At 33.5% G+C, this 15,577-nt stretch overlaps 2 protein-coding genes across 2 annotated transcripts; one reads left to right on the top strand and one right to left on the bottom strand.

Moving 5' to 3' along the window:
- Positions 1-735: 735 nt before the first annotated feature.
- LOC135121072 (ras guanine nucleotide exchange factor P-like) lies at positions 736-1,927 on the bottom strand. Its single transcript, XM_064045376.1, has 3 exons — positions 1,865-1,927; positions 1,324-1,772; positions 736-796 (listed from the first exon to the last, which is right to left on the bottom strand). The coding sequence occupies exons 1-3, from the start codon at positions 1,925-1,927 to the stop codon at positions 736-738; spliced, it is 573 nt and encodes a 190-aa protein (XP_063901446.1).
- Positions 1,928-9,028: 7,101 nt separating this feature from the next.
- On the top strand, positions 9,029-10,220 carry LOC135121071 (ras guanine nucleotide exchange factor P-like). Its single transcript, XM_064045375.1, has 3 exons — positions 9,029-9,091; positions 9,184-9,632; positions 10,160-10,220. The coding sequence occupies exons 1-3, from the start codon at positions 9,029-9,031 to the stop codon at positions 10,218-10,220; spliced, it is 573 nt and encodes a 190-aa protein (XP_063901445.1).
- Positions 10,221-15,577: the final 5,357 nt, after the last annotated feature.

The following is a 15,577-nucleotide window of genomic DNA, read 5'->3' as shown; positions in this document are numbered from 1 at the left end:
TAGTGAAACTCTTGCATTTTCGATAAGAGAAAAACAACTGAATCGTCAACTTGAAATAAAAATTAGAGAGGGAAAAAGAGTAAAAGAAGGGATTAATTTCGTATATAAATTCAAGACTATATGAAAGATGTGATTATAACTGATTAACTAGTATCAAGAGAATTAACCAATAGATATCTAGGGACATGGGTAAGGTTATATTTTTATTACAGTATGTAAATTTCATATATTTTTTTTTGTTTTGTTTAGAGGATTTTATAGTTTGCCCATACGATAGGAGCCATCGAATGCTAGAGGGGAGACTCCAGAGGCATATATTTAGGTGTCATAGGGAGGCTTGGGAAAGGGAGCGACAGCTCCGCGAAGCTGCACTTCCCAAAGCATCACCACCGATACCATCTCAACCATCAAAATGGTTCAATTCTGAACCCCCAAAAGTAACATCACTCGAAAATTGGGACGACGACGCCAGTGGGACGTACGTTCCATCGTTGAAGGATGACTTGATGCTCGACAAGACATCAATAAATTTTTATAACGCTGTGTTCGGCAAAAATAAACAAAAATAATTTTTTGTTTTTGTCTGTCTCTACTCATTAATTTGTACCACCCTACCAGAACTTACCATCTCTACAAGCTACCTCTCTAAATACTAACAGCGATACCATTCCCAAGGAGAACATGGACTTTTGTTTAAGAAATGCTCGTGTATGGTTTGTCACAATATTCCTGATATTATCGATACATCGATCCCACTACAGTATAAACAAGAATTTGTCTTAAGAAACAAAAGCCGCTGCAAGTCACCTAATTACACCATTATTGACGATTATAGTGGTTCCAAAAATTTTAGCGAAAATGCTACAGGATATTGTTTGGCAAAACCATTGATTTGGATATATACTGCCCAACATGCAACACTTAAAAAAAAAAAAAAACAAGCGAAATAAAATACTTATATTATTTATTGATATATAAATATTACTATTACAATACAAGCACCACTATCACTACTAATTCTACTACTAAAACATTTCAACACTTTTAACGCTACTAACACTACTACTGACACTATGAGATTATATACATTTTATTTTTACATATAGTTTCTTTAATTTGTCGGATTTTTGAATACTTTTTTTCATTTCGTTTTCTGCACCCCGCAATTCACTTTGTTCTTCCACTAACTGTCTTTGGAGAGTTGCAATTTGATTTGCTAATTTTTTAATGTTTTTTTTGCACTTTTTTTGTTTTTGCACTAGTTCCCTTTGTCGCGTATTATGTCTGTCCTGCGCTGCCCTACACTTCCACTTAAAATTATACAATAATGTAGATGCATTGTCTTCGTCTTCGAATTCATCACCCGAATCATCAGGTGCAGCAGGATGAGGTGTATCAGGGGCAGGTGTTGGTTGAGACGTCGGTGGTGATGGTGATTTGCGGACCGGTTGTTGCTGCTCCTCCTGCTGCTGTTGCTGCTGCTCCTGCTCCTGCTCCTGCTGCTCTTGCTGCTCTCTCTGCCTCTGTTCGTCTTCCTCCGTAACTCCGTAAACATTACGAAGGAAAGACAAGCTTTTTCCGTGCGCCTCTAACCCCTCAAACAGTGAGGGCGTCATAGAGACGCACGGCTCCTCCAGCCCTGATATATCTAGCTGGGAAGGTGTCTGGGAGTCTTCCACAGCGGAAGTGGAGGCGTCCTCACTTTTTGTTTTTAGTTTTTCAATTTCTTCCTCAGGTAGATCTGCAAGTCTACGCAGTTTGGGCAAAGGCGGCTGAAAATAAAATAAATACTTATAAACATTTCTACATTTTATGAATATAAAAACATTTTTTTTTTTAAATTAATCAAAAATAAAAAACCTACCTGTATCACTACATCCTGGAGGATGTTAATTTTTGGTTTCTTGAGACTCAAGGAATACTTCATATTTTTTTTTTTTTCAACAATTAGCACTTAACACTAACAGACACAGAATTAAGACAAACAATTACGAGTTCCTATGCAAAATATATAGGAAAAATAATGCAGAATATGCAGAAAATAAATGGCGAAGAAGGGTGAAATGTCAAATCAGCAGTTTTACATGTCCATATATGGTCATTTAAAGATTGATTGCAATGAAGTAGGAGGGTGAAATGTCAAATCAGCAGTTTTTTCATGTCCATATATGGTCATTTAATAATTTATTGCAATTCAGCAATTCTTCAAACTATTTCCGTGTGAATTGCAATTCAGCAATTTTTTGATATTTGGTATATAAAAGTAACTTTTGTAAGCATGTGAGTACAGTTCACACATCAGATATGTTCTCATTAAAAAACACAAGTTTCATTTCTCGCAATCTTGATATATCTTCACTGAATGAAGAAAAACGTCGTATCATTCAAACAGTTGAAAGTTTGTTACATCAAAAATTTCGGTCGTCCAGAACTTTCATGGCTGGGGGATGTGCAGCGTTTCTCTTAGGTCGGACGTCTTCTTATACAGACATCGATATTTACGTCGAAGCAGATGAAAATACACAAAAATGGGCTAAGGATAACTGCGCAGACAATCACATGTCTAAATATGACTATCTTTATCAGTCCAAGTGGCCCTGCTGCTATTTGAAGTTTGATGGATTTATATTTAATATTATTTTTGTTGAACCTCGTCTTCAATTTTCGTTGGAAGCCAGAATTCTATGTATCCTTAAATCGTTCGACTTAACCGCGTGCAAAGTGGCAATACACTTTTCAAGTGGAATAAATCCTGTTCTTGTAGAATGGAAATTAACTGACCTGAACTTCGATAATGTCAAGAAAAAGGATCGCATCATTAAGTATAAGAAAAGAATTGAGAAAAATGAAAAGGAACAACGATTCGATCCCAACAGTTTGTCTATGTTGGCCTATACCGTCGTGGTAGATCATGATGACTCATATCGTGCTGCTGGACAAATACTTTGAAAGATATTTATATAACTTAATATTGTTATGCTGAATCATTGTAGTGTTGATTCCGTTAGATAAATATGTAAGAGGATATTAAATAAAACTCACAAACGTAACTAATTGTTTTATTGAACTAATATGTTTATACATTTTCAAACATTTATTGAACTATTGCATTTGCTACAGTGAGTGAAACAAATTAGTACTAAATAAAGAAACACACACACGCACAATTATTTTTGTGTGTCTTGACATGTTTCCGTTTGCCGCCTTCGAAACGATGATATATTTTTTTTAATATTTTCTGAATACGTCTCTGGCAGCGTGCGAGATCCAATGCATCGCAAGCTTTTTCGCTCTCCGTCATCTAACACCTTATTGTAATAATTTCGAAGGAATGCGGACATGTTTACGTTATTGTGGATTAATTCTGGGCGTAATTCAACGATTTCGAAACGAAATTGATATATGGCAACGATTTCATTATTTTGTACATTAATTACTGCATGTTTTTTTTTATATATATATATAAAATCTGGTGTGGATACAAAAGTTGAATATCCGAATTTAATTGGGTCGTATTTATTTATGTTAATTTTCAATCCCAAAATTTCATACAACGCCCAACCGGAATCCTTTTCTGCAAATTTCTCTAATTTTTTCATGATTTTATCAATGACGTTTTCTTCGTACCATTCTTTTAAATTTGTGTTTTGATCAATGTGTTATTTTTTGTTGAAAATGTTTTAATGTCTGTTTCACTAGAGTGCGGTTGAATAAAATTTGCCGAAAAAATTACATTTACCTTAAGCATTGAGTTTTTCACTTCTTTTTTAATTCTAAACATAAAGCATTTAAAAGATTGTTGAAAAAAAAACTGAAGAGGATCTTTAACATGGTGGTTACTTATAAATCCTGTACGAATTCGTTGTTGAAAGCAGGATTCGACATCTTGCCATGTTACATTAGTCACCGATTTAAATTTGTTGGTTTTAATATAGCCTTCACCAGTTTTTATAGATAATAATTGTTTTTTCTTATTTAAAAGCTTTAGGTGATAAAATTTCAAATACGTCAAGCTTGTTCCTAAGGAATTTGCGTTTTCCAATATATTTTCTCAGGGGATTTTACATTTGAGTGCTTTTCTAATTATTATTATACTGTTATAACTAAAAAAATGTTTAGTTTCTTTGATTGTTTTGATTTTACTTAAGTATTCATGAATTAGCTTAAGAGAGTTTTTACATATAACCCTCACTGATTCTTGTGATTTCATTTTTTGTCGTGAAACTTGCTCACCACAGCAGAAAAAAAAAAAAGAACACTACTATGACCCGTTGACTAGTTTTTTGTTTATATGTGAATTAATGAATGATTCACATAGATTTGATACTTCTGACTATGATTTATATAATATTTATGATATAGAACTTAAAAATAAGAAAGATGAAAATAACGGTAAGATTATGCTAGAATTTGTGGGTCTCAGATCTAAAATGTACGCATCTAGAACTGCAAGTTATGATTTCAATAAAAAATTAGTTAAGAAATCCAAAGGTAGTACAAAAGCATCACTTAAAACAATAACGTTTGAAAATTACAAAGATTGTTTATTTAATAATCGAAGTTACGAAAAATCCCAAAGACTCATCAAGTCCAAACATCATACTGTTTACACAGTAAAACAAGAAAAAGTAGTTCTCAGCCCCAATGATGACAAAAGAATTGTCATAAGATTCGCAACGGATACGAAACCTTGGGGATATCATATTTCGCACGTAATTTAAAAAAAGTGGGAATTGTCATCCCAGAGTTTTCGCTCCCTCTCCCAGGCATCCCGATGACAGTTGAAAATATGTTTTCTCAACCTCTTCTCTAACAGCCTGTGGCTAGGATCATAAGGACAAATGATAAATTTTTCTACACAGAAAAAAAAAAAGTTTTTAAAACTTTACATACTACAACAAAAATGTATAAGCTTACCCATTTCTGCTGTTAAGTATTAACTTATGTACTTGCAAGAAACTTATTAATTCGTTCTTGTGTGTGTGTGATCTTTAATTTATACACCATATTAATCCCCACCCTTGCTTTTTTCCTTCCATTTTTGTTAAGGCTTTCTTAAAAAAATCACAGTACATAATTTTTGCATTACAACAGGGAAGAAAAAATCAATTGAAGAAAAACTACAGTCAATATGATCATTGTAATCTGAGAGATGTAAAATTGTACCTTAATGATACCATGTATCCCTACAAAAACATGAATGTTGATTTCACAAATAATCGGTATGCAATTGTCTATGATATGTTTAAAGAATTCCAGACATCGTTCTTATCCAAACAAACCAGCGAACTTCGATAAGGATGAAATGAAAAATACATCCCTGCACAAGATGTCGTCAGAGTGATGTAAATAATTTCATCTGTTATTGTATTATGTTTGGGGGTAAATAAAACTACATATAACCCATTTTTGTGTATTTTATTCATGGTTACCAGAAATTACATGTAAAGTTTTCTTATAATCATCTAACTTAATCGAGGGCCATTTTGTTGAATCCGGTCCCTCTGTCCATCCTAATGGTATTTCAGGATTGGCTTCTCCTTTGACAATGTTCTTTTTGATCCAGTTGAAAATTCTTCGGTGCTCCTGATTTTGAGAAGGTTGAAATGCGAAAGAATCGTAATTTATTATTTCTAAAGACTCATAGAAAGTACTGAGCGCTTTATGGTTTGCCAAATACGCAGCCCGACACATAAATTCATCCACGCACTGGTCGATCCTTCGATAATTTTTCCGGATATTCTCAACAGGATAGAATATATCTCCAAGATTCTGCCAGCGATTATCACTCAATAATTTATAAATAAAACATTTATACGTTAGAGTATTGTCCAAATAGTTGGTGGTCATCAAAAACTCCAAAGCAGCATAATTTAAATTTTCAATTTGGTCTCTTTCGCATACACGTAGAAATGCATCAATGTAACCATCGACACATTGCTTTCTTTGTAGCAGAATACAAATGTCAAGTGTATAAAAGTCACTTTCACTTTCGGCAATCCATTTAAACACTTCGTCCGGTACAATAAAATCTTTTTTATCGATGAGATGAAGGAATAAATTTAATTTCGTTCGATCACTCGCAGCGGCTTTAAGATATGTTTTGTACACGCTTTCGGATGCACAAAATGCTTGTAAATCAACAAATTGTCTCAAGTCAGACATTGTAATCATAAAATAACCAACATCAGTGAAATTTAATTGCTTATATATGACAATTCCCACTTTTTTTAAATTACGTGCGAAATATGATATCCCCAAGGTTTCGTATCCGTTGCGAATCTTATGACAATTCTTTTGTCATCATTGGGGCTGAGAACTACTTTTTCTTGTTTTACTGTGTAAACAGTATGATGTTTGGACTTGATGAGTCTTTGGGATTTTTCGTAACTTCGATTATTAAATAAACAATCTTTGTAATTTTCAAACGTTATTGTTTTAAGTGATGCTTTTGTACTACCTTTGGATTTCTTAACTAATTTTTTATTGAAATCATAACTTGCAGTTCTAGATGCGTACATTTTAGATCTGAGACCCACAAATTCTAGCATAATCTTACCGTTATTTTCATCTTTCTTATTTTTAAGTTCTATATCATAAATATTATATAAATCATAGTCAGAAGTATCAAATCTATGTGAATCATTCATTAATTCACATATAAACAAAAAACTAGTCAACGGGTCATAGTAGTGTTCTTTTTTTTTTTTTTTCTGCTGTGGTGAGCAAGTTTCACGACAAAAAATGAAATCACAAGAATCAGTGAGGGTTATATGTAAAAACTCTCTTAAGCTAATTCATGAATACTTAAGTAAAATCAAAACAATCAAAGAAACTAAACATTTTTTTAGTTATAACAGTATTATAATAATTAGAAAAGCACTCAAATGTAAAATCCCCTGAGAAAATATATTGGAAAACGCAAATTCCTTAGGAACAAGCTTGACGTATTTGAAATTTTATCACCTAAAGCTTTTAAATAAGAAAAAACAATTATTATCTATAAAAACTGGTGAAGGCTATATTAAAACCAACAAATTTAAATCGGTGACTAATGTAACATGGCAAGATGTCGAATCCTGCTTTCAACAACGAATTCGTACAGGATTTATAAGTAACCACCATGTTAAAGATCCTCTTCAGTTTTTTTTTTCAACAATCTTTTAAATGCTTTATGTTTAGAATTAAAAAAGAAGTGAAAAACTCAATGCTTAAGGTAAATGTAATTTTTTCGGCAAATTTTATTCAACCGCACTCTAGTGAAACAGACATTAAAACATTTTCAACAAAAAATAACACATTGATCAAAACACAAATTTAAAAGAATGGTACGAAGAAAACGTCATTGATAAAATCATGAAAAAATTAGAGAAATTTGCAGAAAAGGATTCCGGTTGGGCGTTGTATGAAATTTTGGGATTGAAAATTAACATAAATAAATACGACCCAATTAAATTCGGATATTCAACTTTTGTATCCACACCAGATTTTATATATATATATAAAAAAAAACATGCAGTAATTAATGTACAAAATAATGAAATCGTTGCCATATATCAATTTCGTTTCGAAATCGTTGAATTACGCCCAGAATTAATCCACAATAACGTAAACATGTCCGCATTCCTTCGAAATTATTACAATAAGGTGTTAGATGACGGAGAGCGAAAAAGCTTGCGATGCATTGGATCTCGCACGCTGCCAGAGACGTATTCAGAAAATATTAAAAAAAATATATCATCGTTTCGAAGGCGGCAAACGGAAACATGTCAAGACACACAAAAATAATTGTGCGTGTGTGTGTTTCTTTATTTAGTACTAATTTGTTTCACTCACTGTAGCAAATGCAATAGTTCAATAAATGTTTGAAAATGTATAAACATATTAGTTCAATAAAACAATTAGTTACGTTTGTGAGTTTTATTTAATATCCTCTTACATATTTATCTAACGGAATCAACACTACAATGATTCAGCATAACAATATTAAGTTATATAAATATCTTTCAAAGTATTTGTCCAGCAGCACGATATGAGTCATCATGATCTACCACGACGGTATAGGCCAACATAGACAAACTGTTGGGATCGAATCGTTGTTCCTTTTCATTTTTCTCAATTCTTTTCTTATACTTAATGATGCGATCCTTTTTCTTGACATTATCGAAGTTCAGGTCAGTTAATTTCCATTCTACAAGAACAGGATTTATTCCACTTGAAAAGTGTATTGCCACTTTGCACGCGGTTAAGTCGAACGATTTAAGGATACATAGAATTCTGGCTTCCAACGAAAATTGAAGACGAGGTTCAACAAAAATAATATTAAATATAAATCCATCAAACTTCAAATAGCAGCAGGGCCACTTGGACTGATAAAGATAGTCATATTTAGACATGTGATTGTCTGCGCAGTTATCCTTAGCCCATTTTTGTGTATTTTCATCTGCTTCGACGTAAATATCGATGTCTGTATAAGAAGACGTCCGACCTAAGAGAAACGCTGCACATCCCCCAGCCATGAAAGTTCTGGACGACCGAAATTTTTGATGTAACAAACTTTCAACTGTTTGAATGATACGACGTTTTTCTTCATTCAGTGAAGATATATCAAGATTGCGAGAAATGAAACTTGTGTTTTTTAATGAGAACATATCTGATGTGTGAACTGTACTCACATGCTTACAAAAGTTACTTTTATATACCAAATATCAAAAAATTGCTGAATTGCAATTCACACGGAAATAGTTTGAAGAATTGCTGAATTGCAATAAATTATTAAATGACCATATATGGACATGAAAAAACTGCTGATTTGACATTTCACCCTCCTACTTCATTGCAATCAATCTTTAAATGACCATATATGGACATGTAAAACTGCTGATTTGACATTTCACCCTTCTTCGCCATTTATTTTCTGCATATTCTGCATTATTTTTCCTATATATTTTGCATAGGAACTCGTAATTGTTTGTCTTAATTCTGTGTCTGTTAGTGTTAAGTGCTAATTGTTGAAAAAAAAAAAAATATGAAGTATTCCTTGAGTCTCAAGAAACCAAAAATTAACATCCTCCAGGATGTAGTGATACAGGTAGGTTTTTTATTTTTGATTAATTTAAAAAAAAAAATGTTTTTATATTCATAAAATGTAGAAATGTTTATAAGTATTTATTTTATTTTCAGCCGCCTTTGCCCAAACTGCGTAGACTTGCAGATCTACCTGAGGAAGAAATTGAAAAACTAAAAACAAAAAGTGAGGACGCCTCCACTTCCGCTGTGGAAGACTCCCAGACACCTTCCCAGCTAGATATATCAGGGCTGGAGGAGCCGTGCGTCTCTATGACGCCCTCACTGTTTGAGGGGTTAGAGGCGCACGGAAAAAGCTTGTCTTTCCTTCGTAATGTTTACGGAGTTACGGAGGAAGACGAACAGAGGCAGAGAGAGCAGCAAGAGCAGCAGGAGCAGGAGCAGGAGCAGCAGCAACAGCAGCAGGAGGAGCAGCAACAACCGGTCCGCAAATCACCATCACCACCGACGTCTCAACCAACACCTGCCCCTGATACACCTCATCCTGCTGCACCTGATGATTCGGGTGATGAATTCGAAGACGAAGACAATGCATCTACATTATTGTATAATTTTAAGTGGAAGTGTAGGGCAGCGCAGGACAGACATAATACGCGACAAAGGGAACTAGTGCAAAAACAAAAAAAGTGCAAAAAAAACATTAAAAAATTAGCAAATCAAATTGCAACTCTCCAAAGACAGTTAGTGGAAGAACAAAGTGAATTGCGGGGTGCAGAAAACGAAATGAAAAAAAGTATTCAAAAATCCGACAAATTAAAGAAACTATATGTAAAAATAAAATGTATATAATCTCATAGTGTCAGTAGTAGTGTTAGTAGCGTTAAAAGTGTTGAAATGTTTTAGTAGTAGAATTAGTAGTGATAGTGGTGCTTGTATTGTAATAGTAATATTTATATATCAATAAATAATATAAGTATTTTATTTCGCTTGTTTTTTTTTTTTTTTAAGTGTTGCATGTTGGGCAGTATATATCCAAATCAATGGTTTTGCCAAACAATATCCTGTAGCATTTTCGCTAAAATTTTTGGAACCACTATAATCGTCAATAATGGTGTAATTAGGTGACTTGCAGCGGCTTTTGTTTCTTAAGACAAATTCTTGTTTATACTGTAGTGGGATCGATGTATCGATAATATCAGGAATATTGTGACAAACCATACACGAGCATTTCTTAAACAAAAGTCCATGTTCTCCTTGGGAATGGTATCGCTGTTAGTATTTAGAGAGGTAGCTTGTAGAGATGGTAAGTTCTGGTAGGGTGGTACAAATTAATGAGTAGAGACAGACAAAAACAAAAAATTATTTTTGTTTATTTTTGCCGAACACAGCGTTATAAAAATTTATTGATGTCTTGTCGAGCATCAAGTCATCCTTCAACGATGGAACGTACGTCCCACTGGCGTCGTCGTCCCAATTTTCGAGTGATGTTACTTTTGGGGGTTCAGAATTGAACCATTTTGATGGTTGAGATGGTATCGGTGGTGATGCTTTGGGAAGTGCAGCTTCGCGGAGCTGTCGCTCCCTTTCCCAAGCCTCCCTATGACACCTAAATATATGCCTCTGGAGTCTCCCCTCTAGCATTCGATGGCTCCTATCGTATGGGCAAACTATAAAATCCTCTAAACAAAACAAAAAAAAATATATGAAATTTACATACTGTAATAAAAATATAACCTTACCCATGTCCCTAGATATCTATTGGTTAATTCTCTTGATACTAGTTAATCAGTTATAATCACATCTTTCATATAGTCTTGAATTTATATACGAAATTAATCCCTTCTTTTACTCTTTTTCCCTCTCTAATTTTTATTTCAAGTTGACGATTCAGTTGTTTTTCTCTTATCGAAAATGCAAGAGTTTCACTAATTCAGAAAGATTTAGCAACTACGATTTAATACAACAACAAGTTATTTAATACGTTTTAAATTATTTGTCCAGCAGCACGATATGACTCATCACGATCTACCACCACAGCAGTGATTTTTGATGATTGTTTATAGGTTTTTGATTTTCGTTTTTTAATGATGTTTTGTTGTTTTCATATAAAATTCAACAAAAAGCCGTTTTTGGTTAACTTGAAATTTTTTTTTTTAATGTCTTAGTATATTTAGTTGTGATGGTAGTAGTCATATAACAATACATATAAAGAACAACCTATTTCGCTTTTTTTTTTTTTTTTTTTTTTTTTTTTTAAGTGTTGCATGTTGGGCTTATTCGAATCCTTTTTCGATGGTCTTTTTTTCGACCTGAAAAAATTTTTACGTAGCGACCTCGAAAAAACTAGAAATGGCTCCTGTATCTAGGTCGATGTGGACAGAATCGATTTTTTTGAGCAGACTTATGCGTTCGTTCCAGAAGAAGGTTTTGATGTATACAACCGATATTCTATCTCTTACCATTTGGACACTAGAAACTTTTGCCCTTTTCTCCCTTATTTTCAACTTTTTTGAAAATTTTTTTTGCTCAACATATGGCTTAATTTTTTTAGCTTTTCCCCGTTCCCCTGAGCCGACATGCTACCTCTTACCGCTTACGAACTATGACGTTTTTCCGTTATTACTACTAAACGGTAGCAAAAAATATTTATTTTGCTAAGTGGACCTATAGACTGTTCACTCAGAAATATTTTGGTACAAAAATATATTTTTTAAGTTTTACCGTTTGGGCGCCACAAACTTTTGCCCTTTTCACAGTCATGTCAAAAGTTAGCGAAAAACCGTCGACGGCTGTCGATATTATTTGTTTTTGTCAATCTTTTTTGCTCTATACACGAACCTCCTATCTCTTACCATTTTCGAGTAACAAAAATTTTTTCTATTTAAACGGTAGATACACCTATGAGTCATAATCATTTTTACACACGATTAGATAGTACTTCATGAATATGCATTTGATTTTGTGGAAAAACAAACTTTTCAAAATTTGGATTTTTTTTTTGAGATTTTTTTTGTTTTAATTTTTCTTTGGATTCTTTGAATTTTTTAAATTTTTTTTTTCACCAAAACTTCTAATTTACTTTCCTACTGCTCAAGGAAAACTTTTTTTCGAATTTTGACAACCTTTTTTGACAAAAATTGTTGCGCCCCAAACTCAAATTTTCACATATTTAATTACATGGACCTATTGATTATTCATCCAAAAATATTTTGACACAAAAAACAAATTTTTAACTAATTCCGTTTGGTCACCACAAACTTTTGCCCTTTTCTCCGAAATGCTAAACTCAAACTAAAAACCGTCGACACAGGTGCATGTGTTTCGTATTTTAGGAACTTTTTTGTTCTTTGCACGAACCTCGTATCTCTTACCGTCTTCGAGTAAAACATTTTTTTTTTATATTTAAACAATTATTGCACCTCCAACCCACATTTATTTTTACACAAATGTGTCATTAGTTTATAGGGATGCATTTTTATTTTTTTAACAAACTTTCTGCCCTTTATCACCCTCAAGCGATAATTCTTTTTTTTTAATATTTCCGAATACGTCCCTGTCTATTGCGACAAAAGCGTCCAGTTCCGTAAGAATTTGCTGAAACAGCATCGCGTTATTTCATTCTGTGTTGTAATAATGACGGGCGGCGTGTTTCGGTTTATGAATTTTACCGTGAAAAGATTTGGGAAAAAGGTGGTTTTGTTGAACTAAATGGTGGCTTCTGTGAAGTGTGCGTGTATTTGAATGTTTTCGAGGGAGAACGGATGATTTTATTGCCTGTTTTCAATGTCGTAAGTAACAATTTTTTTAATTTTTAACAACACACTCGCCTTCTGACATTTGAGATTTTATTCTAATAATCACGGACAAATAAGCTTAAATCGGCAGAAAGTTGCTGATGAACATTTATTTATTAAGAAAATAACAGGAGTTTTGTCGGAGCAAACACGGCTTTTATTCGTTGCTGTTATTCCCAATTAAATAATTTTAGATGAGACTGGGGAAAATAATACACCAAACGAAATAAACAATATTTATTATAATTTCAATTACAGCTTAAGATTATACAAACTAGTTCGTATTTTATACATTTTAAGAAACTAATAAGTTTTAAATTTAAATCTAATTTACGACGCAGTGGTTTAACCGCAATGTGCACAGTTATTTAACTGATTTTCTTTGCTGAATAATTTTCAATTCTGAATCCAATTTTTCGATTGTTTCTCTAAATTTTCGCTTCTTCTCCATCATTTTTTCGATTAAGGGCTTTATTTGCAATTCGAAACGTTCCACATTCATTTGAAATCTTTTAACATCGTATAACCAAGTATTAATTCGGCTTTCTTTATCATTTATTAAGAAAATAACCGGAACTTTGTCGAAACAAACACGTCTGTTATTCATGACAGTTTGCAATCAAATATTTTTTACATGAGACTGGGGAAAATAATACACCGAACGAATTAAATAATATTTATTATAATTTCTATTACAGCTTAAGATTATTCAATTTAGTTCTTATTTCATACATTTTAATTGCTTCTTTTAAATAACTAATTCGTTTTAAATGTAATTCTAATCTACGACGAAGCAGTCTAACTGCACTTGATTTGTTTTCCACATGAACCAATGCCTTCTTCATTCTTCGATAAATTCGATATTGATGGTTCGACCGATCGGACCTCTATTTACCAAGTACAATTTCAAGCCGTTCACGATCTTCTGGTTCAGATCGCTGATCACTGAGTCGGTGAATTTTTCGGTAAATCTCTGTGGAAGTATCGTTCTAGACTCTTCAAGTTGCACAAATATCTTGTCACCGTACTTTGTAGACAGTTTACTAAAATTTTTTGTTAAAAATTTTTTATTTTCTTCTAAAGTTTTCGCACTCACAAAAGCTTGCAAGTGAGACTCTTTATTCAAGGTAGAAATGAAAGATGACATTTCTAAGTGTTAAATAATTGAATTCAAAAAACTAATTAATTCTTACACACGAATCCATCGACTTTTATACAAGTATAAAACGGAAGTGGGGATGCGAGATTGCGTCCGAGATCCCTCCCCGACCTAAACGAAAAGAGGGGATAGATCTCGAGATGAACGAGGGCAATAAACGACCAAGGTCGAGCAACGACTAGGTCAATGATCGCCCGATGAAAAGTAATGGGGGAGCTGGACCAGCTGGCAAGGTCAGCCACGTGCACCGACAAGCTCGACAACAAATGAAAGGTCAATGACCGCTCGATGAAAAGTAATGGGGGAGCTGGACCAGTTTGACCTCATTTGACCTGGTCTAGAACCCCCACTATATAACTACTAATATAGTTCAAATTCAATAAAAATCGACAAAAATACAGTTTCTAGCTAAAATTTGATGGTTTCGTTGCACTCTCCGAGCCCGTGTTTTCTTGTACTTTTAAGCCAATCAGATACCCTACGGGCTCGGAAAGTGCAACGAAACCATCAAATTTTAGCTAGAAACTGTATTTTTGTCGATTTTTATTGAATTTGAACTATGTTTCAACGTTTTTTGATGGTTCTGAGCCACCAAACACACTTAAAGCATGCAGAATCGACTCAGAATAGGAAAAGGAGACGTTTAGGTCAATTTTATGCATTCTGGCGTTCGTAGATACAAGAAAACTGTTAAAATTCTTCAGAAACGTCACTTTTGAAGTGTTTTCTTGTACTTTTAAGCCAATCAGATACCCTACGGGCTCGGAAAGTGCAACGAAACCATCAAATTTTAGCTAGAAACTCTATTTTTGTCGATTTTTATTGAATTTGAACTATATTTCAACGTTTTTTGATGGTTCTGAGCCACCAAACACACTTAAAGCATGCAGAATCGACTCAGAATAGGAAAAGGAGACGTTTAGGTCAATTTTATGCATTCTGGCGTTCGTAGATACAAGAACACTGTTAAAATTCTTCAGAAACGTCACTTTTGAAGTGTTTTCTTGTACTTTTAAGCCAATCAGATACCCTACGGGCTCGGAAAGTGCAACGAAACCATCAAATTTTAGCTAGAAACTGTATTTTTGTCGATTTTTATTGAATTTGAACTATATTTCAACGTTTTTTGATGGTTCTGAGCCACCAAACACACTTAAAGCATGCAGAATCGACTCAGAATAGGAAAAGGAGACGTTTAGGTCAATTTTATGCATTCTGGCGTTCGTAGATACAAGAAAACTGTTAAAATTCTTCAGAAACGTCACTTTTGAAGTGTTTTCTTGTACTTTTAAGCCAATCAGATACCCTACGGGCTCGGAAAGTGCAACGAAACCATCAAATTTTAGCTAGAAACTGTATTTTTGTCGATTTTTATTGAATTTGAACTATATTTCAACGTTTTTTGATGGTTCTGAGCCACCAAACACACTTAAAGGATGCAGAATCGACTCAGAATAGGAAAAGGAGACGTTTAGGTCAATTTTATGCATTCTGGCGTTCGTAGATACAAGAAAACTGTTAAAATTCTTCAGAAACGTCACTTTTGAAGTGTTTACTTGTACTTTTAAGCCAATCAGATACCCTACGGGCTCGGAAA

The sequence above is a fragment of the Zophobas morio genome, unplaced genomic scaffold (assembly GCF_036711695.1).
Source record: "Zophobas morio isolate AGI-343-1 ecotype UQ-CSIRO unplaced genomic scaffold, CSIRO_AGI_Zmor_V1 ptg000485l, whole genome shotgun sequence".
In the NCBI taxonomy this organism is placed as follows: Eukaryota; Metazoa; Arthropoda; class Insecta; order Coleoptera; family Tenebrionidae; genus Zophobas; species Zophobas morio.
Note: the sequence above shows the minus strand (reverse complement) of the source record. Positions and strands in the feature narration are given on the sequence as shown.